General features: G+C 36.3%; 1 protein-coding gene across 1 annotated transcript in view; it reads left to right on the top strand.

Moving 5' to 3' along the window:
- Positions 1-24,249, top strand: part of TNKS2 (tankyrase 2) — a 68,185-nt gene extending 43,936 nt beyond the window's left edge. Inside the window, exons 17-27 of the mRNA XM_041743090.1 lie at positions 814-923; positions 1,778-1,966; positions 3,975-4,227; positions 5,083-5,165; positions 6,571-6,691; positions 9,962-10,059; positions 10,939-11,013; positions 14,392-14,497; positions 17,514-17,700; positions 20,874-21,030; positions 21,860-24,249. Coding sequence (XP_041599024.1) covers positions 814-923; positions 1,778-1,966; positions 3,975-4,227; positions 5,083-5,165; positions 6,571-6,691; positions 9,962-10,059; positions 10,939-11,013; positions 14,392-14,497; positions 17,514-17,700; positions 20,874-21,030; positions 21,860-21,922 — 1,442 coding nt within the window. The 3' untranslated portion in view covers positions 21,923-24,249. The remainder of the gene's footprint in view (positions 1-813; positions 924-1,777; positions 1,967-3,974; positions 4,228-5,082; positions 5,166-6,570; positions 6,692-9,961; positions 10,060-10,938; positions 11,014-14,391; positions 14,498-17,513; positions 17,701-20,873; positions 21,031-21,859) is intronic.
- The last annotated feature ends 1,192 nt before the right edge of the window (positions 24,250-25,441 follow it).

The raw sequence follows: 25,441 nt of genomic DNA, 5'->3' as shown, positions 1-25,441 counted from the left end.
ATAAATAAATAATCCTTCAGTGAAAGAATAAAAAACTACAAGAAAAATAAATGTGAAAAATATTTTTTAACTGTTTTAAAGTTTTAAATGATAGCTGATTTATGTTGGCAAAGTTAAGTTCCAGATTTGCTCTCAATCTATGATTATGTGTCAAATAAAACATACTTTACCATATGACTGTTACTAAGATAGCTGACCTTTCCCAAGATGACAACTAAGAGATTATGGCATACTAATAAAATACTAAGTTTTACTTCATGACTTTAGCTGATTTTAGCTGATTTCTAGATTTTGCTGCTAGACTTGCAGAGATGTATATTCCTAAGATCTCTGTCTACAAAAAGCGTATCTTTGCAGCCTTTTTGGAAAATGGGGTCCTGAGACACATGCTGATGTGCTGTCTCCTACTCTGCCAGCCACTTTTGTTCCTAACTTGGCTTTTATATGGTTGAATGCCTTCTACTTGTGGCCCTTGAGACCACGTACCTGAGTTCAGGAAGTTGCATATAACAATCATAAAGGTAAAGACTTTGGTAGAAGATTTTAAAAGGAAAGATACAGCAAATCAGTCTACAACTTTTGAGAGTTTCTGGAATAAATGAGTGTCATCACTGAAACCTTCCACTTTGAGACCAGTAGGCAATTTTTTCCATAAAATAAAATCTTAATAGTCCAGTGGGGAATATCAGATTTCTATAAAATCTCTTTGTTTTTTTAAAGAATGTCTGTGTTTCTTATATAGATATATACAGATACATAGATGTAATTATTTTTATATTAAGTGGAAGTAATTTTACTTCTTTTCTAAATTAGCTGGTTATAATAATTTAGAAGTTGCAGAATATTTGTTACAACATGGAGCTGATGTGAATGCCCAAGACAAAGGAGGACTTATTCCTTTACATAATGCAGCATCTTATGGGGTAAGTTCTTTCCTATTTAAAATCTCTGAAATTTTCAAAGTGCAAATCAGTATTGCAATTCAAAGGGCATTTAGCGGGCAGCCCAGGTGGCTCAGCGGTTTAGCACTGCCTTCAGCCCAGGGCATGATCCTAGAGACCTGGGATCGAGTCCCACATCGGGCTCCCTGTATGGAGCCTGCTTGTCCCTCTGCCTGTGTCTCTCATGAATGAATAAATAAAATCTTAAAAGGGGGGGGGGCATTTAGCTTGACTTTTTCATTTTTTAGGGGAGTAAATATGAGGACTAAAGAGATTAGTGTCCAGGTCTCAATTCTGATTTTGTTGTAAGCTAGCTGTGTGACATGCAGCACATTTGTCATTCATTGTATTACCTTCTTTATCATCTCTTTATTTTCAGTAAGATAGTTTTGTTTATTTCTTGATGCCAGGAAGGAAACCCACTAGGACTCCTAGAAGTCTGTAGAGTTTCAGATGCGTTGTTCCTGAGTTTATAATGACCCTAAAATGTTATAATCAATATTGGCCAGCTTCAGTCGTATAATTGGAATAACTAAGAAAGGTTGCTGATTTGTAAATCAATGTTTAGCAGTTATAAAACTTGAATAAATGAGAAGTTATTTAAGTTGTGTTCATTTATTTGGTTCCCATCCGGTATAGAATTCTTAAATTCTCAAGTTACTAAAACATCTGTAATTTTTAATCAGCTACCCATAAATTATGTTTGGGAGCAACACAGTTTTTAATTTCCAGAACAGGTTTTAAAATATGGGAAAAAAAGGTATATAGTAAGTTTCTTCTTGGGAACTAAAATGTGGTAATATTTCAGACTATAACAGGAATATTTTCTTTTACAGCATGTAGATGTAGCAGCTTTACTAATAAAGTATAATGCATGTGTCAATGCCACGGACAAGTGGGCTTTTACACCTTTGCATGAAGCAGCCCAAAAGGGACGAACACAGCTTTGTGCTTTATTGCTGGCCCATGGAGCTGACCCTACTCTTAAAAATCAGGAAGGACAAACGCCTTTAGATTTAGTTTCAGTAAGTGATGGACTCTTTGAAAAATCTCATTGCTTTCTGACTTTTTAAAGTTCACTTGGTACATACAAAATGTCTTCATGGTAAATGTGGCAAAATCTATTTTAGCTCAGTCTAAATGTAGGACTTCTTTGGTGTTAAAATATAATATGTAAATAATAAGGTTATCAATCAGTTATTGTATCTGGGGTGCTTTTAGAAATAGGAAAAGGAAGTGTATGGTATAACTGCTTATGTTATTAGTTGGGAAACAAAACAGGTGCAGGCCCTCAGTGAAAGCTATTATGGTGTGTACTATGCAGAGTTGTAGAGGACATACGATGAACTTTCCCAGTCAGGGACATTGCTCTCAAAGTGCAGCCATAAAGCCGGCTTCTAGTAGGGATTCCCTTCCCTCCCAGACTGCCTCTTCCCAAAGTTCCTGTTCCTCACTTATCTCACCAAAGGTATTTGTGAAACAAGCTTGTTCCTCCAGTTTTCTATGAAGTTTGTTTGGTTTTGGTTTTTTCCTTCTTCCAAGGGAACTCATGTAGGCATCTCCAATGTAGCCTCTGCCTTGGCCACTGTGACATAGGTGTCTCTCTTGCCTTTACGACTGTGAAATTGACCAGGGCATTGGAGGAAAAGGGAGAAGAAATTCTTGTTCAGATGGGAAGGAAGGGAAGTGTCTTCTACATATTGCTTTCTCCTGAGAGAGATTCCACTGTTACAGATTACACTGAGAAGCTGATTTAGTTCAGCTGCATTGGGGGTTAAATAGATTTTTCTCAGCAGGCTGACAACCCAACAGTATTTGCAATATTTCTTCAGGGAAATGTCTTTCTAGTTCCAAAATACTTTGGAAGTATACTTTTCTAATTCATTCCGCCCATTTGTTCATCCACCAGACATAATTGACATGAAACAAAGGGCTCTAGAAAACAGGTGTGGGCTTTAGGGTCAAACAGACCTGCCTTAGAATTCCAACTCTGCCACTTAGAGTTGCACAGTCTTTCACCTTGCCTAGTCATCTACAAATGGGGGTAAAATATGTGTGGTTAAGGGGCACCTGGCTGACTGTCAGAAAAGCATGTTACTCTTGATCTTGGGCTTGTGAGTTAGGGCTCCACATTGGGTGTAGAGATTACTTAAAAATAAAATCTTTAAGATACATACACGTGTGTATGTATATGTCTGGTTAATATGAAATTTAAATGAGGTAATGTACTTGAAGTCCCAGGCATGATAGCAAATACATAAAAAGCACCCAACAGATCGTGCTATTATTTTAAAATGTTACCTACAAACTGTGAGTGCTGTGGAAGTCCTCAGACTCGGGTAGGAAAAAGGTAAGGATTAGAAGAGACTGTATCAATGACTAGTCATGAAAACAAGTACTGATTTACTTCTTGCTGACTATTAATTAGTTAGGGTCTTAATTGAGCATTGTGAAAAAAAATAGTATATATCACTAATTAAATTAATATACTAGTAAATTTGGGGATTTTTTTTTTCCATGCTAGCTGATTTGATTAAAATGATGATCTCACTCCCTTCCCCCATTCAATTTTAAGGAACAAATATATATCACTGAATATTTTCCAAGAAATATAAACAAGTCATTGTTTACTAAAGTTCCATGTAGATTGAATTACTTCTTCCAGAATAATTGCATTAGTGTTAAAATTTTCTTACCTTTTAAAATTGATATTACTATAGCTCATTTCAGTGTTTTTCAGAATATCATAGTATCAAAGTTAGGGGTTTTTTTTATGCTTTGCTACATTTAACAGGGTTTTTTTTTTTTTTTAATTTTCTGTGTCTTTGAACAGATTTTCTGAATTATTTTATATTTAGTAACAGTTTGACCGGATATCACTTGTTTTACTTTTGAAAATAATCATTTTTATATAATATGCAACTCTAGTGCAAATCTGAGTTTTTGTCATATTTTTAAATACATTCTGTTGGGTATAGGAGAATTTTAAAACTTGGCTTATCACAGATTTAATTTCTCTCTGACCCACACCAGGCAGATGATGTTAGCGCTCTCTTGACAGCAGCCATGCCCCCTTCTGCTCTGCCTTCATGTTATAAACCTCAAGTGCTCAATGGCGTGAGAAGCCCAGGAGCTACCGGCGATGCTCTGTCTTCAGGTCCATCCAGCCCATCAAGTCTTTCTGCAGCCAGCAGTCTTGACAACTTATCTGGGAGTTTTTCTGAACTGTCTTCAGTAGTTAGTTCAAGTGGAACAGAGGGTGCCTCTAGTTTGGAGAAAAAAGAGGGTGAGACATTCTGCAAAAATAACTTTCTGTCTTGTAATATAGCCACAGATTTGTCATTTAGAATTATAACAAGTCATTTTTTAACCTTAAATACAACTGTTAGTACCAGTTTAATTAGCATAGCCTTTAAGTTTTAGTCTATTGTTGTTTTCTTTATGTTATTAGTCCCTAATGAAACTTTCTCCTTCCAAGTTGAGGCTTGATGAGTCTTACGCTGCTAACCTACTCTTTAGATGTAAATATGCTTTTTGAAGGGTTTAAAAGTCTTGTGGTTGAGTAGTTATGCTTTATTTATCTCTTCTGGTGTATTTTTACAGTTATGAAATACCTTTACTCCATGTCAGAATATCCAATTATGAAGATAGGGGTTTTTTTTAAGGAAAGGAAAAAGATACACATACTTACAGTCTCTATAAAACTGTTCTCTCTACCTCATACCTGTCCAAATTCATCTCACCTTAAGTGGCATTGTGGAACTTGTTTACATAAACTTTTTTGTGAAGTCACTTACATTCTCAAAGATAAGGAACTTTTTTTTTTTTTTTTTGGTGAAAATAAAGTTGACATCTTAGTTTCAGTATGGAAACTTATTATAAACACACAGTTAAAAATAATATTTTTTTTAATGCTAAGATTTTTTTTAACCTGAGAGTGCCCCCATTGGCTGTTTATTCTAATGATGTTAATTTTGTAGCTTTCTCTTTTTGCAATTTTTGTTGGTATGTTCAGTATTGTATCCCAAGTGACAGTATTTTGATTCATCTTTACATTCTTCATGAGTATAGTAATTCCACAAAACTTTGTTGTTATAATGTTGATATACGTTATTCTGTTCTGGATTTTTTTTTTTCCCAGTTCCAGCAGTAGATTTTAGCATAACTCAGTTTGTAAGGAATCTTGGGCTTGAGCACCTGATGGATATATTTGAGAGAGAACAGGTGAGTAGATGAATTGATTTTGCTTGGTTTGATTTTCTGTAAGACCTCAAGGAAAAATTAATGCCTTGAACTGTTCAACCTGCTTGCAGAGAGAGGAGAATGTTTTGTTTTGTTTTTTTTTAAAAAAAAAAAAAAAAGACTGAAAAATCAGTCACTCTTTTAGTTTGGCTTGATCTTGGAATTTCTGTTCTGTTTATTAGCACATAAAAATCGATTCTCATGCAATAAAAAAATACATGGAAATGTGAAAATACACATTCTTTTCAAGTGCGCACGAGACATTCTCTAAAATAGACAATACCATAAATCACTGATCAGGCTTCTGCAAATACAAAAAGATTGAGATTATACCATGCATATTTTCTGACCACAATGCTATGAAACTTGAAGTCAACCACAGGAAAAAGTTTGGAAAAACTATAAATACATGGAGGTTAAATAGCTTGCTATCAAATAATGAATGGGTCAACAGGAAATCAAAGAAGAATTTTAAAAATACGTAGAACAATAGACTCTCATGTAGTAATAGTAAAATAACTTTCTGAAATGGAAAGCTTAGCTTATTTTTATTTAGCTCGTAAAGCTCTGTTTGTTCGGGTCAGTCATGTCTTACCTGCTCTAAGTCTGACACTTCACTAGCTGCTATGGGAAGATATGCCAAGCATATATCTAGGCTTTTCGGGAAGATATGCCAAGCATATATCTAGGCTTTTCTAGAACAGTCCCAGTTTAAAGTATGCTGTCAGAATACATTTACTGATTTTGGGGGGACTAAGAAAATATAGTTACTGTATACCTGCATCCCTAAAGAACTTTTGGTCTACTTGTGGAGCTCTAACAATATATAAAGAACTAGGTATTGGGTATAGATTTTAGAAATTCAAAGGAAAAAAGGTAACCTGCTGGACTATTCAGGGAAAGCTTCATGGAAGATGTATAAATAAAACAGGATTTTTGAGTGTCTTCAGTTTTCACAAAATGGGAATAACGTATTTGACGGTAAAGGAATAGTTTGAATCCTGAGGCAGAAGTACCAGTTAGCATAGTCTGGAGTCTGGAGAAACCAGTGAAGCATTGTATAAATGGATTGATTACGGTAGAGTGATGGTGGATAACACAAAATAGAGTGTCTGAATGTGGTTAATTTGTAAATGGATTTTTGTTTTACGGTTTAATTCAGCTCAGGTTCTTATGCTAAATGAAAGTAATTATTTTTTGTAGTTTATACCTAAAATTTAATTAGCTGCAACTTTTTGGGTTCAGTTTAACAACTGGTTTGCTTTCATTTCTAAGCTGTTCAAAAAAATCTGAAGTAAATGTGTGATTCTAATACATTATAAAAACACCAGTATATGAATGTCTACCAAATGTAAGCCTTCTAAACAGTTTCATCCTTTTTTGTAAGATCACTTTGGATGTATTAGTGGAGATGGGGCACAAGGAGCTGAAGGAGATTGGAATCAACGCTTATGGACATAGACACAAACTAATTAAAGGAGTTGAGAGACTTATCTCTGGACAACAAGGTACTTCATTTTAAATAAGTGGTATCATCAGTTTAACAGTTGGCATAAAGGCAACTTGCTAAATGATAATTTAAAAATCTATAAGAGCAAGTCCATTTAATGGGAAAAATGCTAATTAGGATTCAAGAAACTTGGTATCAAGTTGTAACACTGCTACTGTTAAGTTTCCTGAGCTTCTGCTGGTAATTGTGTACCTGAATAAAATTTCTGGGCCATTCAGAAGTTTGGTGATTGCTTTTGCTCTGATGTTATTTCTCTTACTTCTATTCAGTTATTTTTGAAGTTATTCTAGCTCTAAAATTTTATGATTCTAAAAGATCAGACACTTGAATATCTCCTATCTTATGGTAATATAATAGGCAATGCCTAGGCATTCAGGCCTGCCCATAAAATAATGTTGTAAACTTCTCTTTTGTTGTAAATGGCTCAACTCTAAATACTTACAATGAAAGTATTGGGAAACAGTGTTGTAACTGAGGAAATTTTGCAAAATAGCATTGAATAATATCTATTTCTTCTGAATGTTAGAACTTTTAAAAAATGCAAATTGCATTTGTTCAACAGATGTTAACATTTCCTAGGTACCAAGTCCTGGGTGTGAAAAGGTGAATTATTCTAAGTATCAAAATCACATTGTTAAACTGAGGGCATGATTTTCCCTGCCTGGAATCAAATATGTCCTGTCATTGAAGTCCTGGCTATATATCTGGAGTTTAAGAAAAACCTAAACTAGCAAAAATGAAGACATTTTCAGAGACAGATGTATGAAGGCAGGATGGGGTCCATCTCAAAAAAGAAAAAATATCTCTAGAAATTAGGTGATTGGAGCTAAGGAATACTTTAAATGGGAATTCTGGAATGGACCAGGATCAATTAAAGGTAGATACACTTTACTTGCCTGGTAGAGTCTAGGACAAAATGTTTAAAACGTGAGGTAGTCTGGAATATGTCTTATAGATGACAAAATGTATAAGATAAAAAGGAAAGAAACCCCATTGGCCCCATGGAATGTTAGTATACAATATAAAAAGCATCAAAAATGAAGAAAAACTAGAACCTTCAGTTGTGGATCATGACTCTACTAGAATAATAGATCTGGTAGGATAGAAATGTCTTTTTTTTTTTCCTTAAGATTTTATTTATTTATGAGAGACACAGAGAGATAGAGGCAGACACAAGCAGAGGGAGAAGCAGGGTCCATGCAGGGACCCCGATGCGGGACTTGATCCTGGGACTCCAGGATCATGCCCTAAGCCAAAGGCAGACACTCAACCCCTGAGCCACCCAGGCGTCCCTAGGATAGAAATTTCAATGGAATACTGGAATAACAAGGACCATTTAGAAAGAGACAGGTTAAAAAGGAAATCAGGTTGGGCAGCCTGGGTGGCTCAGCAGTTTATTGCTGCCTTCAGCCCAGGGCGTGATCCTGGAAACCCAGGAACCAGTCCTACGTTGGGCTCCCTGCGTGGAACCTGCTTCTCCCTCTGCCTGTGACTCTGCCTCTCTCTCCCTCTCTGTGTCTCTCATGAATAAAAAAAATATTTAAAAAAAAAAAAGGAAATCAGGCAATGTTTGTTCATTAAACATACAGTGTCTGGGATACAGTTATTAAAACTGTATTGAAAGGCTCAGGAAACATTGGCAGAAACAGATACATTACCACCAGATGGCAGAGATACGTAACTCCATGCCACCTCTGGTCAGGAGTCATTTTGCTTATCCAGCTGCAATTTGTAAAGGAACATTCATTCCTTCATGGAGGAGAATTGTTACGAGACAGAATGACTGCTCTAGCACATCAGGGTCACTTGCCTACATAAAATTAACCTTTCTTGTCTTCATTTGAAGCCAGGATTCTATATCTGTGTTATACCTAATTTGTAAAGTGGATCTAGTGGAAGTCTTCTAACAGTCTCTCATTTTGCTGGCTTAGCCCTAGCTATCATTCAGTGCATCAAGTCAGTAGATTACTTGTCCTCCATCTCTGAGCACAGATTAAACATCTTGGGATGGTACACAGATGCTTTAGTCAAGCATGTGTTATAGTCTTTATTAAGTCTTTAGTCTCTGAAATATTCCCCTTTGTAAGTCTCCATACTTCTGTAAGTACTGTAATCGAGTCATACCTATAAGTTTGTTTAAGTTAAGCATGTTGATAACAGTCGTGTTATTCAGACCAAAACTCAGAACTAGGTTAGTGCTTTTACATTCCAGAGGCAAGCTGCCATGCACTGACCCAACAATAATGGATTTCATCCCTACCTGGAAAAATAGCAGAGACTCAGAAATCTTGTAGAGACTGAAGGAGAGGTTACAGGTATACCAAAGAAATTAGAAAATTCTGTCAAAGATTCCATTTCAAAAGCTTTTGTGAGAGTAAAGGTACAAAATACAGTTATCTTGACCATTGATATTCAGAAAATACAATATTCATTGCTGAATTAAAGACTATAATGGGTTAGAATAAGCATTCATTAGTTAGTAACCTTTATGGAATACTCATTCTGGGATGATTCAAAATACCTGAGGCGGGCAGCCCTGGTGGCTCAGTGGTTTAGCGCTGCCTTCAGCCCGGGCATGATCCTGGAGACCCCGGATCGAGTCCCGTGTCGGGCTCCCTGCATGGAGCCTGCTCCTCCCTCTGCCTGTGTTTCTGCCTCTCTCTCTGTCTCTCTCATGAGTGAATAAATAAAATCTTAAAAAAAAAAATTACCTGAGGCTATACAAGTTTCTGTCATAATCCTTCCTCATATGTACAAAAATTAAAGTGACTAGATGCTGAGAGGGCTGTATCATTAGTGAAGGAAATGTGAAGAAGAAATGTGTGACAAACTCCTTAAGGATAAGAGATAAAGAATAAAGCATCTTCTGAAATATTAGAACTTGTCAGGTTAAAATTAGTAGTCTAAATGCAGTGTGGTGTTCTGGTTTGGATCCTAGAACAGAAAAAGGACATTAGTGGGAAAAACTAGTGAAATCCAAAATAGTCTGTAATTTAATAAGTGTGATATATGTACTGTGGCTCTATATAAAATGGTAACATTGGAGGAGCATTAACGTTCTTAATGGTGATGTTAGGAGGTTGACTGAAAGGTACACAGGAACTCTCTGTATGATCTCAGCCTTCCTGAAAATCCAAATTAGTCCAAAATCAAAAGTTTTTAAAAATCAGTAGTAAGCATCAGATAAATCAAGTGGCTGTTTTTGATTGGTGTTAATCAGAGGGGTTTTTTGCCATGTTTTTTTTAACCTTCAAATTTCATTTGCTAGGTCTTAACCCATACTTAACTTTGAACACCTCTGGAAGTGGGACAATTCTCATAGATCTATCTCCTGATGATAAAGAGTTTCAGTCTGTGGAGGAAGAGGTATGTTCATATACCTTAAATTAATGTTGGGTTTAGTAGCTAAACTTCCTAGACGTTTCCAGATCTTAAAAATGTAATAGGGTTTTTTAATTGTCCCTAACTCTTTACCACCTAGAAAACCTTCAAAATCAGCATTGAAGGTACACTCCCTCAATAAACTTTAATTCCAGTAACTTGGTTCAGTACTACAGTTAATACTAACCCAGAATTCTGTTGGAGAAGTTTACTGTCATGGGGCAGGTGGGGGGAGGGGAGTGCCAATATTTCCCTCCCTTCATGAAAGCAATTACGAAGCCCAGTACCTCACACAAGACCCAGAATATGTGGATTCTACTTATCCAGGAAAGTTTTCTTCCAGCTTGCTTTCCACAAAACTCTTGAATCCACTGAAATCTTTGAATAGTGCCTTACACTTTGAAGAACACATAACCTATATGTGTGAGGAACACAGAGATAAAAAGTTGAGTAGGACTGAGTTCTAAAATTTAAGAAACTCCAGCTCTTAATGAAATATAAATTGTGCTTTATTAGGGCAGCATGAATGGGAACAAATAAATGATTGGGGTTTTTTTAGCTTTTAGGTGATTAACTTTATATGTTTAACTCACCTGTGCATCTGTTTCTTCTTTCTTCCTTTAGTTTGCATTAAATAATTTTCACCTATAAATATTATTTTCAGATTGCTAGCTAATTAGCTAATAGCTATCTCTAGAAAATAGTACTTGTGAACTTACAGAACTCATATTCCTTAAACAACAAAAATATTAAAATCTCATTTTGTATTCTCAAAAATACAATCATAAGAGTCAAAAAGCATGTTCCCCATATCAGAAAAAAACAAAAGTTAATACACATATATTTGACATATTTTTCCATCAGATGCAAAGTACAGTCCGAGAGCACAGAGATGGAGGTCATGCAGGTGGAATCTTCAACAGATACAATATTCTCAAGGTAATAAGATAGTGAAAATAAAGTTTTCTGAGACCATAGTTTTTTCAAGCCTGAAACAATAATTAACTTTCATAAGAATACAATGATCTGTCTAACCTATTAAGTCTTTGACATAGCATCAGGGGATATTTGGGGGACAATTGTATACTTGGAAGGTTAAGATTCTCAAAATCAGGATGCCTGGGTGGCTCAGATGGTTAAGCATCTGCCTTTGGCTCAGGTCATAATCTCCAAGTCCTGGAATCGAGCCACACATCAGGCTCCCAGCTCAGTGGGGAGTCTGCTTCTCCTTCTCCCTCTCCTCTGCCTCTCCCCCTGCTTGTGCTCTGTCTGTCTCTCTCAAATGAATAAATAAAAATCTTTTTAAAAATTTAAAAAAAAAAGATTCTCAAAAATCCTTGTACTGTTTTTTGTTTTTTTGTTTTTTTGGTTTTGTTTTTTTTGTTTTTTGTTTTTTGTTTGCTTTTGAGGGGAGGTGCTGTTTTCATAATGAATAATTCAGCCCTTGCTGAACATATTCAAGTTTAGAGGTTATGCTTTATCTTTGAATAATGATAAATGATAAATCCTGTAGGTTTAGGCCTTTAAATATATAAACGACTATTAAGGTACTCTGTTAAAGTGCTCGCTTCGACAGCACATATACTAAGGTATGCTGTTATAACAAAGTTGAATTTTTTTGTGGCTCAAGAAAGGCCTCCATCTTTATATTTACACCATGCTTTCTTTTTTCTTTTTCTTTTCTTTTTTTTTTTTTTTTGTCTTGTCTTGCTCCTAACTCCAGGTTTCTGTGAGTCCCCATCCATATCATGTTTTTTAAAATTTTAGGAGTACTCCCTCTATATCTTCATCTTTGCCAAAAACAGTCTTTAAAAAAATATTTTTTAAGTCATTCAAATGAGAGTCCTAGGGATCCCTGGGTGGCTCAGCCGTTTAACACCTGCCTTCGGCCCAGGGCGTGATCCTGGAGTCCCGGGATCAGGTCCTGCAACGGGCTCCCTGCGTGAAGCCTGCTTCTCACTCTGCCTGTGTCTGCTTCTCTCTCTGTGTGTCATTCATGAATAAATAAATAAAACCTTTTAAAAAAAGAGAGAAAGTCCTGTTCTTTTTCTTGAACCCAGGTATTCTTTTCTGGGTCTTTTCCAACTTTGCTGTGTTTTTCTTGAGAACTACAGCAAGCAAAATGCACACTCTACTTGAGATGCATAAATATTTTTGTTAACTACATTCTTAATAATTCTAAGATAAGATGGTTAGAATTAAACTGTGGCAAGTGGGGCAGCCCAGATGGCTCAGCGGTTTAGCGCTGCCTTCGGCCCAGGGCCTGATCCTGGAGACCCAGGATCGAGTCCCACATCGGGCTCCCTGCATGGAGCCTGCTTCTCCCTCTGCTTGTGTCTCTGCCTCTCTCTCTCTCTCTCTCTCTCTGTGTCTCATGAGTAAATAAATAAAATCTTAAAAAAAAAAAAGTATGGCAAGTATCTTTATAATACTTGAATTTTAAACTCAAAAGTGAACAGTATCAGGGTGCCTGTATGTCTCAGTTGGTTAAGCTTCTGCCTTGGTCTCAGATCATATCCTGGGGTCCCGGGATGGAGCCCCTCTTCCTATTGCAGGGAGCCTGCTTCTTCCTCTCCCTTGCTTGTGCTTTCTCTCTCTCATTCTTTCTCAAATAAATAAAATCTTTAAAAAGAAAAAAAAGGAAATCCACTTAAAAAATCAACAATATCAAAAAAAAAAAAAAAAAAAAAAAAAAAAAAAAAAAAAAAAAAAAAAAAAATCAACAATATCAAATCTTTCATCTGTTTTATATTACTATTTCAGAACAACTATTATGTATAATATTAGATACCATATTTCAGAGTTACTGAATACTAAAACTATTCATCGAGATGGTTATATTCATACTATTAGATGATTTAAAATAAAAGCACACATTATTCAGATAAAGGAATCCTACTTTTGGAAGCTTCTTTTTATTTGTATCATAGTATGACAAGAATTACATCTTGAGATTTCCATTCATGAACACTTATAATTAGAGGCAAATTTCAATCAAGTCTACATTATCTGCAAGCAGTAACAAAGTGTATGGAGGTTTGTTAAGGGTGAGGGCAGGAGAGAATATGTTTTTGATTTTCAAAATAGTTTAAAATTAAGAAAAGCACTTTTTGGGCAGCCCTGGTGGCTCAGTGGTTTAGCGCTGCCGTCAACCCAGGGCATGATCCTGGAGACCCAGGATCGAGTCCCACGTCGGGTTCTCTGCATGGAGCCTGCTTCTCCCTCTGCCTGTGTCTCTGCCTCTCTGTCTCTCACGAATAAATAAATAAAATCTTTAAAAAAAAAAAAAAAACGAAAAGCACTTTTCTCTGTAAAGATTTTAATGCAATATTTAATTTTTCAATGATAGGGATCCCTGGGTGGCGCAGCGGTTTGGCGCCTGCCTTTGGCCCAGGGCGCGATCCTGGAGACCCGGGATCGAATCCCACATCGGGCTCCCGGTGCATGGAGCCTGCTTCTCCCTCTGCCTGTGTCTCTGCCTCTCTCTCTCTCTCTCTCTCTCTCTGTGACTATCATAAATAAATTAAAAAAAAAATTTTTTTTTCAATGATAAAACTTTTTTTTTTTTTTTTTAACATAAATGAGATCTCTGTCAGTTAGTTCCTTGATTACATCTGTGGCAGTATTTTCAGTTTTTTTCAGGCAAGACTAAAACCACTCCCTCCGATGTGCTCTGGGACCAGCAGGGGGCTGTAACACCTTTAAACACAGCCAAGAAACAGCTCTAGGATTGTGAATTTTGATCCTAGGAATACTCCAAATGATACCAACATCCATCTTTAACTCTTCTCAAGACAAAAACTTTAGGAATTGGAGGCTTAGGGAAGGGTAGAGGGAGTAGTAGTGTGTCTCTTTGTGTATGTGTTAGAATGGTGTTTTTTGGTGTGGCCTTTTCTAATATTTTTAATTAAAAATAAAGATGATACTTTGAGCCAGATAAAGCAGTGTGAGGTGAATGATATTGTTCTCTTCTAAATACTTAAATACAGAACTTAACATACTGATTTGGAGATGTTTTAGTAATAATTCTAAATTAGAATGGGAATATTTTAGTCAATTAATGGTACTCTTGACCTTCACTTAAGGCAATAAGTAGCTTTTTTTCTCATGGACATTTTTGACTTCCAAAATGTAGCTATATTTCTATCTTTATATTTGAGACCAAGTATTTTTAGTTGACTAAAATAAAACATAGTTTACATTTCAGAAAAAAGTTTTGCCTCTCTACAGGCTATGTGGCCCATTTTGGCTAAGATGAACAAATAGGTAAGTAATTATGACATAAAGATTTTGATTATTCTGATCTCTTCTTTATAGATTCAGAAAGTTTGTAACAAGAAATTATGGGAAAGATATACACACAGGAGAAAAGAAGTTTCTGAAGAAAACCACAACCATGCAAATGAAAGAATGCTATTTCATGGTAAGATTCCTTTTCCCCAGGACACATGCTAGCTCAGTAGGTAGAGCATGCCACTCTTCGTCTCAGGGTTCTGAGTTCAAATCTTACATTAGGTATGGAGACTACTTTAAAAAAAAAAAAAAAGATTCTTACCCTACCCTACCACCATCCTCTTCTACATAATTTTTTGTCACATATGAAATAATGAGTCTGTATGTTTCTCATGCCATTTTTTAAAAAAATAAAAATACAAATATAATGTTACATTTATATTTGTATTTCCAACCTCTATTTGTATTATATTTTATATTTGTATTTCCAACCTCTTTTGAATTTGTATATTTTATAAATGTAATGGATTGTTTATAAATGGGATTACAATAAGGGCAAAGTACAGAAATAGGAATGTTGACTTAATATTTTCCTTTTTTCTTTTATAGATTTTTGCATATGATCACTCTGAAAAATGGTGTGCTTTACTTTTAACTAGTTGATTGAATTGAAATTAAGGTCTGAGGGGTGCCTGGGTGGCTCAGTCAGTTAAGCATCTGACTCTTGATTTTTGGCTCAGGGCAGGATCTTAGGAGATCAAGCTCTGCGTTGGGCTCTGCCTGCACTGAGTATGGAGTCTGCTTAAGATTCTTTCTCTCTTTCTCAAAAAAAAAAAAAAAAAAGATTCTCTCCCTCTCCAAAAAAAAAAAAAATTAATAAATAAAGTAAGATGAAATGAGGTCTGAAAATCACCTCAGAAGACCATACACATCCTATTCTGCCTTTAATTCTGAGTGTCAAAACTACATTTAACTTCATTCTGTGAAAAGAGCCATTGTCAGAAGTGCCTGGCTGACTCAGGTGATTGAGCGTGCCAGTGTACATCTTGGTTTTATGAGTTCAAGCCCCATTTTAGGGGTGGAGATTACTTTTAAAAAATTAAAAAATAAAATCTTTTTTTTAAAAAAAAGAGCCATTGTCATTGACCTAGGGAACTTTCTGAGAACTTCTGTAGAATTGAGAGCACCATTATTTATTCTTGAAATTTTTTGATTTTTTTTTTATATATATATTGCAAACTAATATATGTTGATTGGTCTGTCTGCCTTTTTTTTTTTTCTAAGTAGTCTCCATGCCCGTCGGAAGCTCACTGTGGACCCTCAACCCACAACCCCAAGACCCAAGATCTGAGTTAAGATCAAGAGTTGGATGTCCAACTGATTGAGCCACCCAGGCACCCCTCATCTTTGAAATTATAGCAAAGATGAATATAGATATTAATAGAGTGTTCATCAAGTCTTCAAGCATATAGTTGCTCCCATCTGTTTTTCCAGTTGGCCTTGATTGCAGAAAACTTTAGAGACCTGTACACTTCTATAAAACACAGCATTTAGGGGCACCTGGGTGGCTCAATGGTTGAGCGTCTGCCTTTGGCTCAGGTCGTGATCCCAAAGTCCTAGGATCGAGTCCCACATCAGGCTCCCTGCAGGGAACCTGCTTCTCCCTCTGCGTCTCTGTGTGTCTCATGAATAAATAAATAAAATATTTTTTTAAAAAAAGGCTGAAAACACAGCATTTAAATTTCACAGTCCTCTGAAAGAATGGCTTATAGCAGACTGAATTGGTGCATAATATCTAAATGGTATTTCTCATTCTGAAACTTTAAAAATCATTTTGATAATCCCTTGGCCCAGAGTATATTATTTATGTACTGACTTGATGGCTATAGTGAATTTTTCTATTTTATAGTATAAGTTATTTTGTTTTTTCCAAATTAATTCAAAGAAATGATTCTATTCAGTATTTCTGTAAAGTGGAATTCAGTGCATTTTCCTGTCCCTTTATGAATAGGGACACTGGGCTTGATGACTCAGTTAACTATGATACTGGCTTTTCCCAGAGCCCACCCATCACCCTACTCTCTGGCCTGGTTCCCTTGGCTACCTCCTACCCATTGGCTAAGCTCTCCTTGTCACACATGCAAGGAAGAGGGGAGAAAGTAGTCAGTGTGCAGAGAATGGAAGAATGCACTTTTTCAGATAGAATCTGGTGTGATGGGATGAAAGGCAGAGAAGTGGAAGGATGGGAGAAGAGAGGTATAAAAAAGAGAATGAACAAGGGTACCTTGGTGGCACAGTGAGTTAAGTATTCCACTCTTGGTTTTGGCTCAGTTTGTGACCTCAGGGTGGTGAAATCAAGCCCCGTGTAGGGCTCTGTGCAGAGTCTGCTTAAGACTTACTCTCCCCCGCCCCCCCAAAAAAAGACTCCCTCTCCCTCTCCCCCTGCCCATCTCATGCCTCCACCACCACCACACACACCTGCTCCCACACTCACATTCCTGCTTTCCCCACGCCCCTCAAATAAATAAATCTTAAAAAGAGAGAGAGAAAGTATGAACATGAAAAGACCACTTTGGCCACTTTTAATATCTAGAAAATGTACACAGACATGAGTGTCATTTTAAGACTTAATTGCATTCAGCCTTGCTATATGAGGTGTATTATGAGACTCTTGGTTCTGGATTTGTATGGATTTGGGGTCTAGAATTTGGTAACTTTGGCATTGATATTTCAAATGATCTTTTTTCTAGTTGGATTTGTATGTGTCTTCCTTTTTGGCATCTGATCTACCACCTTATTAGAAATAGTGCTTCTAAAGTTGTTATTCTAAAGGCTTAAGCTACCTGACAGTTAACTTCTTGTTATCCTTGTTTTTTTATATTCTTTATTGTGGTGGTCGTGTGTGTATATTTAAGAATTGCACTTCAAAAAGGATTTCATTTATTTTTCTTCTAAAATGATTTTAGGGGCTCCTTGGGTGGCTCAGTGGTTTGGCACCTGCCTTTGGCTCAGGGCGTGATCCTGGAGTCCCGGGATTAAGTCCCACATCGGGCTCCCAGCATGGAGCTTGCTTCTCCCTCTGCCTGTGTCTCTGCCTCTCTCTCTCTCTCTCTCTCTCTCTCTCTCTCTCTCTCTGATATACATAAGTAAAATCTTAAAAAAAAAAAAATTTTTTTTTAATTGTTACCCATCTACATGTATTTTAGGATCTCCCTTTGTGAATGCAATTATCCACAAAGGCTTCGATGAAAGACATGCCTACATAGGTGGCATGTTTGGAGCTGGGATTTATTTTGCTGAAAACTCTTCCAAAAGCAATCAGTATGTCTATGGAATTGGAGGAGGTACTGGGTGTCCAGTTCACAAAGACAGATCTTGTTATGTTTGCCACAGGTAAGAGATTACTTGTTCTTACTTATTTTGATAAGAATTTTATTTTATAGGAACTGGTTTTATATTTGAGGAGAAAGGCATCATCTTGGACAATTTTAGGGATCCAAGCTAGGCATGTTTCAGCTTGCTTTTGGCCTCTCACCAGTTGTAATAATAGCTAGTGTTTATTAAATAATCTATATGGGCCAAGCACAGTTCTGAGCACTTGACCTATATAACATTTAACCATTAGGGGATCCCTGGGTGGCGCAATGGTTTGGCGCTTGCCTTTGGCCCAGGGCGCAATCCTGGAGACCCGGAATCGAATCCCACGTTGGGCTCCCAGTGCATGGAGCCTGCTTCTCCCTCTGCCTATGTCTCTGCCTCTCTCTCTGTCTCTCTGTGACTATCATAAATAAATAAAAATTTAAAAAAAAACAAAAAAACATTTAACCATTAGAACACCTACTGCTTTAAAGAATATGTATGTAGTAAAAAATATCATTAGGCATGAGAGATTTTATCATGGGCCTTAAATATTATAAGACTGTGGACTCTTTAAAAATGTCGTATTCAAGGGGCACCTACGTGGCTCGGTTGGTTAAGCATCTGACTCTTGATTTTGGCTCAAGTCATGATTTCAGGGTTGTGAGATCAAGGCCGGGGTCAGGCTCCATGCTGTGGAGCCTGCTTAAGATTCTCTGTCTCCCTCACCCTCTACCCACCCCCATTATTCAAAAAAAAAAAAGTGTTTATATATATATATAAAGTGTTTATATATAATATATATATGAATGTAAAATAGCATTACTTGACAAGCCTAATTATTTCGTAGCAATGCATGCAGGAGTTTCTCTCTCTCTCTCTTTTTTTTTTTTTTAAGATTTTATTTATTTATTCATGAGAGACAGACAGAGAGGGGCAGAGACATAGGCAGAGGGAGAAGCAGGCTCCATGCAGGGAGCCTGACGTGGGACTCGATCCCCGGTCTCCAGGATCACGCCCTGAGCTGAAGGCAGACGCTCAACCCCTGAGCCACCCAGGCGTCCCAGGAGTCTCTCTTCCATTGTGATATGATCCTAATCCTCAATTTGTGATATTACCACTTGAAAAGTTTAATGAAACACATCAATCCCTTTTAAAAAGCATGTCTTTCCCCACTTTTAGTTACCCTGATCTAATAACCCAGTTGTTAAAATCATTCAGGTAATTTGCCCCTAATTAATAAACTCCTCATAGGTAAATATAAATTATCTTTTGCCATTTAAAAAATTGAGTAAAATTAATATTGAGATTTATTCTATAGTTAGGGCACTGCTAATAAAAATCTAGAGCAGTCTTCCATCAAACATTAGCAAAGATGAGAATCACTAAGAGGGCTTGCTAAAACAGATTCCTAAGCCCTACCTACTCGATTGCTGATTTGGTAGGTCTGAGATGAAGCCCCAGAATTTGAATTTCTACCAAGTTCCCAGGTGATACTGATATTTCTGATCACTGATCTGGAAGAAAGCCCTAGAGCTGTAGTCTCAGCCTTAGTGACACATTGGAATTACCTGGGGAGCTTTGAAAACTGCTGCCCTATGTCCCACCCTCAGAGTTTCTCTTATAATTGATCTGGGTATTAAGATTTTTTAAGTCTTCCCAGCTGATTTTGAAAGGTTACCAAGGTAAAGAACTGTACCCTGGAGAAAAGCAAGGTCTGTTTGTATATTACTCTTGTTGTTTTCCCCTTTAACTTAGACTTGTGCAGGTGCCTAAAGTCAGCCTTTTTGAACATGAACTCCCGTCTACTTCTGTTTTAGATCATAAATTAATTGGACAGGTTAAAAGCTTATAATTTCTTGAGATTCTATAAATTGAACTCTGCTGCTTTATTATCTGTAGGTAAAAGTTCCGAGCACTTGACCTCTTTAACTCTTAGTTAAAATAGTTGTGATTATAATAAGCAGTATTTTAGTACCTCTTGTAAATTGTCTTTAGAACAGAATGGTTGATTTTCTGGAAATAAGCTTATTAACTTAAGACCTTTGTATTTGGATTATCACAACACTGATTGTGACTGTAATAGAAATCTATTAGAAATGCTAAGGTTTCCAGCAGGCATATTAAGAATAAAAAAGTTAAAAAAAATAAGAATAAAAAAGTTTAGATGACCTCTCTTCTTTGGAGAACAGAATCAACTGGTTCACCAAAATCTCCTTTTCTCCTCTAAAAAGCAAAAAAGAGAAACCATGAAGTAATTAAAAAAAAAAAAGTTTCATTGGAAATAAGGAAGGACAGTCATAGGCCAAAGGGGATTGGGAGAGTATTCTACTTAAACTTCTGGTAAGGGAAGTTCTTCAAATAGAACCAACATTTCAGCTGAAACCTAAAGAAATGAGTGTTAACCAGTTGAAGAATGACAATGAATACCATTCTCTATGGTAAAGGAAACAGTGTTTATGAGGGCTCTGGGGTTAAGAAAGTTGTGAAGAAAGAAAATTAATGTTCCTGACGCACGATGAACACAAGGTAAGATTAGAGAATTTGGAACCATTGTAAGGAATTTGGGTTTTATGTGGGTTTTCTTCCACATACAAGCCTTTACAAGGTTTTAAGCAGAAAAGTGACGTGATTTGATTAATGTTTTATGTGTTGGGTTGTTTTTTTCTAAATAACTGTTGCTTGGATGGAAAACAATTTAGCTAGGAATTAGAGGAGAAATAGGAAGAGAAGTTTGGAGGCCATTGTTCCCATCCAAGTGAAAATTTTGGTGATTTGAACCAAAGGTAGCAATAGAATTAAGAGAATGAATTTCAAATATATTTCGAAGGTGGAATCAACTAGACGTAGTTGATTTATCCATTTAGTTGGATAAATGTCCAGCTTTGCAAGCTACTTTATGGGAGCCCCTTAAAATTCCTTCTTCCCACTTGGGCTGTGGTTTGTGCTTTTGCTGGGTACAAACAAGATAGCAGAGCATCCATCTCTATAAGGTAGTTAATTTTCAGTTTATATAGTTAAAATAAGAATTAAAGTGGCAAATTCATTAGAGTAGTACAAGACATTCTTACAAAGTTCTTTTAAGGATGAAATGACAAAAATAATTGTGTTTATGTATAAATACATTTTTAAAAACTTACAGTGTACAGAAATAAAACTGCCATGTACTGCCTTGTCATTAGGGAGATCTTTTCCTTTTCACATTATAGGCAGCTGCTCTTTTGCCGGGTAACCTTAGGAAAGTCTTTCCTGCAGTTCAGTGCAATGAAAATGGCACATTCTCCTCCAGGACATCACTCAGTCACTGGTCGACCCAGCGTAAATGGTCTAGCATTAGCTGAATATGTTATTTACAGAGGAGAACAGGTAATTTAGTTTTTATTTGTTCATCTTCAGAAATTATGTAGAGCCCTATTTTAACCCCTTCTTACTCATCTCTTAAATTGACAACACATATTGCCTTAATAACTGAGTTGTGGGGTTTTTTTTTTTTTTACTTATGTTTGGAAATAATTTTAGATTTACAGAAAAGTACAAAAATAATAGAGAATTCCCTTATACTCTTTATGCAAATTTTCCTCATGTTAACATCTTCTCACTCTCCCTTGTGCGTGTGAATACGGATTTTTTTTCCTTAACTGCTTGGGAGGAAGTTGTAGGCTTGTGTAGCCTTAAATGCTTCAGTGTGTATTTCCCAAAAACAAGGACATTCTCTTACAATTATCAAAACTGGGAAAATACCACTGATAGAATATTATCTCTTACAGACTTTAATCAGATTTTGCCAATTATAGTTGACCTTTTTTCTGTTTTTTACCTTCTGTAAAATATAATTAATCAGAATCCTATATTTAATAGTTAGCCTGTAGCAGAGAAGCATACAGAAATTCCCTCTTGCTCTTAGTGACACGAGCCAGTCAAAAGCATCTCTAGAGCAGTGTTCTGAACTGATGATATGTAGCAGGATCACCTCAGTTATTAAAAACAAACACATGTTTAGTAACCATCCTAGACCTGCTGATTTAGAGCCAAAGGGATTGGAGTACAAGGTAAGGCTGTTTTGAGAAAATACCCTTAGTTAATTCTGATCCACACGCCAATTTAGAACCTCTTCTGTAAAGATTAGGAATCTTTGTGGTAAAATCACCTTCCAAAAATTTGTTTACCAATATTTAAATTAATCTTTCTCTTCCAGGCTTATCCTGAATATTTAATTACTTACCAGATTATGAGGCCTGAAGGTATGGTTGATGGATAAATAGTTGTTTTAGGAAGCTAAGTCCACTGAACCTAAAATCATCTAAGCAGTTGGTGGCCTCTTAAGTTTTACTCCTTTGCTGAGAAATATCATCTTGTCCACAAGCCTGTGACAAAAGGATAAAAAATGTGAAAGAAGTTTAACATTCTGACTTGATAAAGCTTTAATAGTGTACAGTGTTTGTTTTCTAAATATTTCCTGTTTTTCAGCACTTTAACAGATGCCATTCCAGGTTAAACTGGGTTTGTCTGTACTAAATTATAAACAAAGTTAACTTGAATCTTTTATGTGTTATGCATTGATTCTAACAGAAACTGTAATCCCCTCAACCGAACTCATTTTATTAATACAGTACTGTGTTCTTTAAAACACAGCATTTACACTGAATACAATTTCATTTGTAAAACTGTAAATAAGAGCTTTTGTACTAGCCCAATATTTATTTACATTGCTTTGTAATATAAATCTACTGTTTTAGAACTGTAGCAGTTTACACATTTTTTCATATGTACTGCACATCTGTACTTCATCTTGCATCATCATGGTTGAGTGATCTTTACATTTGATTCCAGAGGCTCTGTTGAGCTATTAGCAAAGACTGTCAGTTGGGAAAGACTGATTTATCAGATTTAATTTACTGATGGAAAAGCATTTATCTCATTAGAAATCTTTCCCACTGAAGAACTTATTTCATGAATACTCTGGGGATTCAATTTGTGATAACTTTGTATAAGACACATTCCAAAGACCTCTATGAACATCCTGATTATTAAAGACACTTCTTTACTGTCCCTCAAACTCTAGGTTTCACATCGGAAAATTTTCTCATTTCGTTTTGTGAAAATTAGAGCAAGTGCTTCTGTGTTTTAGAGTCTAAATCCTACCACTGAGCAATTATGGTGTTCTTTTCATGGAGTGTAAATAGGAAGTTACATTTCAGAGGTAAAAGGGTAATACTGAATAATTTTCCAATCTGTTCTAATTACCCTAAATCTAAAGGGAGTGGGGGTAGTGAATAGGAGTGGGCCATTTTTTTGTCCTAAGTATTTTTTTCTTGTTCTTTTTCCTTGGTGTCACTGTTACAGCCAATCTATATACCATAGGTAAGCTGAACCCAGAACCATGAAATAAATGTAGGTGTCCCAGTTCTCTCCAGGTCATTTGAATGGGCAGGTGCTGTGACATGGTGCTTCCTGGTCCTGGGTAGCCTCATCGTGACATTCACAAGTCACTTGGAAATATGCTTAATGTGTGCACTACGTAGTGACAGGCTTGTTGGGCAGCTGTCGAGGGGAATGCTGTCCCATAAAATACCATTCCTGTTTTTTAGTGGAAAACTATCTTTTCCATGAAATAGGCTAAAGCTTCTGGGCACAGAGACATGAATTATAGCTTGGCAGCCTGTTTGTTGACTTTAACTGCCTCAGGAGGCAAGGCAAGATTTTTATTGACTTAAGTCTCTGTGAGAATGTTCCCCTTTCCTCTCTGTACCAGTTCACTTTTGTTTTACATTTTTATTCCATCTCTAAATTATCTGGCTCTTTTCAGTAACTTGTACATAAAGTGCTAGAAAATCATGTTTCAGAGGTTAATTCCTGATATTGAAGTGCTTTTATACAGCTTTCTAATAATTGCAGTTTTGATCCTAAAGTAATTTCTTGGAATGCAAATGAAGTATGCCAAATTTTATATAATTTTTCAGATTCTGGAAGCTTCCAGATTTTATAATTAGAAGATAATGAGATGAGTTAATGGAGTTTACATTTACATACCTTATCTCTCAACATTGAGCCCATACCACTCCCCCTATAAGTGAATCTGGAATTGCTTGTCACGTAAAGTCATTGAAATCCCTGAGTTTACTATGATACTGCAGCCTGTGTTGTTTTTTCATCTAATCCATTGCTTAATTACTGTGTTGTTTTCCTATGAATGATTACATTGTGGTTAATATGTTAGCATGGCAACATTTTCAGATAGCTTTTTGTTTGTTGGCAATTTGGGGGGTTTTGGGGGGTCTTTGGTAATTTTTTGGAGTTTTTGCATGAAATATCTTACTTTATAATGATGGAATTGCTTTTTTTTGTCTTGTGATTTTTTTTTTTTTTTTTGAAGCTAGATTTAACTTTGTGTGTGAATAGTACTATTATATCCATCTTGGGTGTCTTACTTGTATCACATTCCATACCCTCATTTAATTCTTAATAAAGTGTTTATTTGTTTTTCTGGGTAGCATGGTAATTACTGGAATAGTATAAATGTGTTGAATGTTCTTTGAGAAAATGGATTAAGATTACAATAAACCACAATTGCAGGAAAACAATGTAGTTCTGAGTCTAACAGTGATAGAGTGCAGTTTAAAGTTTGAAATTTTGAATGTTATCACCATAACCTACTCAGATGCTATAAGATGGTAGTAGTTTTAAAATGCTTTCAGACGTTTAATCAATCCAGTACAACTTTTGGCAAACCTTAAAGCTCATTCCTGGGAATGGGAAATCTGTCTTCTTGAATTTTTGTTTGTTTGTTTGTTTCTTTTATTAGTTTGTTTTTTAAGTAAGCTCTTGATCCAACCTGGAGCTTGAACTCATGACCTCGAGATCAAGAATTGCATTCTCTACCAACTGAGCCAGCCAGGTGCCCCTGAAATAAATCTTTATAAATTTTAAAATCTTAAAGCAGTTGGTATTTGTTTCTCTAAAAGGAAATATAGTAATGTCTGTATTTTAGATTTAAGTTTCAGTGTTTGTGTGGATGTGTGACCAATTCTCTGCTTTCCATGATAAGAAAATAATGGTGCAAATAACCCAGGAGTCATTTGGCTTTTTTTTTTTTTTTTAAGATTTCATTTATTTATTCATGACAGACAGAGAGAGAGAGGCAGACACACTGACAGAGGGGAAAGCAGGCTCCATGCAGGGAGCCCGACGTGGGACTCGATCCCGGGTCTCCAGGATCACACCCCAGGCCAAAGGCGGTGCTAAACTGCTAGGCCCCTGGGGCTGCCCCCGTCCTTTGGTTTTTTTTGTTGTTGTTTTTTTTTTCCGTCCTTTGGTTTTGAAAGACTTTTCAGCAACTTTTATCTTACTGCTTCAGTTAGGATACTATTCCTAAACATTTCATTGTCTGATATCCAATTGTTTGCATGGTAGTGAGGAAAGAAAACATGTAAATAAACTTCCATAAACTTTTATGATTAGTATTCCTGACTGGCCCTTTACTTACTGTCCTGCCCTGTTAGAGAAGTAGAGGAAGCAAGTAGTAGTAGTAGTAGTATCCAATCTTCACCAGGAGAATGGTCAGATTTTTTTCAACATTTTTTTTTTTAAGATTTTATTTATCTGAGAGAGAGAGAGAACACAAGTGGCGGGGGGGGGAGAGGCTAGAGGGAGATACAGGCTCCCTGATGAGCAAGGAACCCAACACAGGGCTTGATTCCAGGACCCTGAGATCATGACGTGAACCAAAGGCAGACTCTTAACTGACTAAGCCAACCAGGTGTCCTGAATAGTCAGATTT

The sequence above is a fragment of the Vulpes lagopus genome, chromosome 2, assembly GCF_018345385.1.
Source record: "Vulpes lagopus strain Blue_001 chromosome 2, ASM1834538v1, whole genome shotgun sequence".
Taxonomy (NCBI): Eukaryota; Metazoa; Chordata; class Mammalia; order Carnivora; family Canidae; genus Vulpes; species Vulpes lagopus.
The sequence above is the reverse complement of the archived record's forward strand: the minus strand, read 5'-3'. Positions and strand labels throughout refer to the sequence as shown.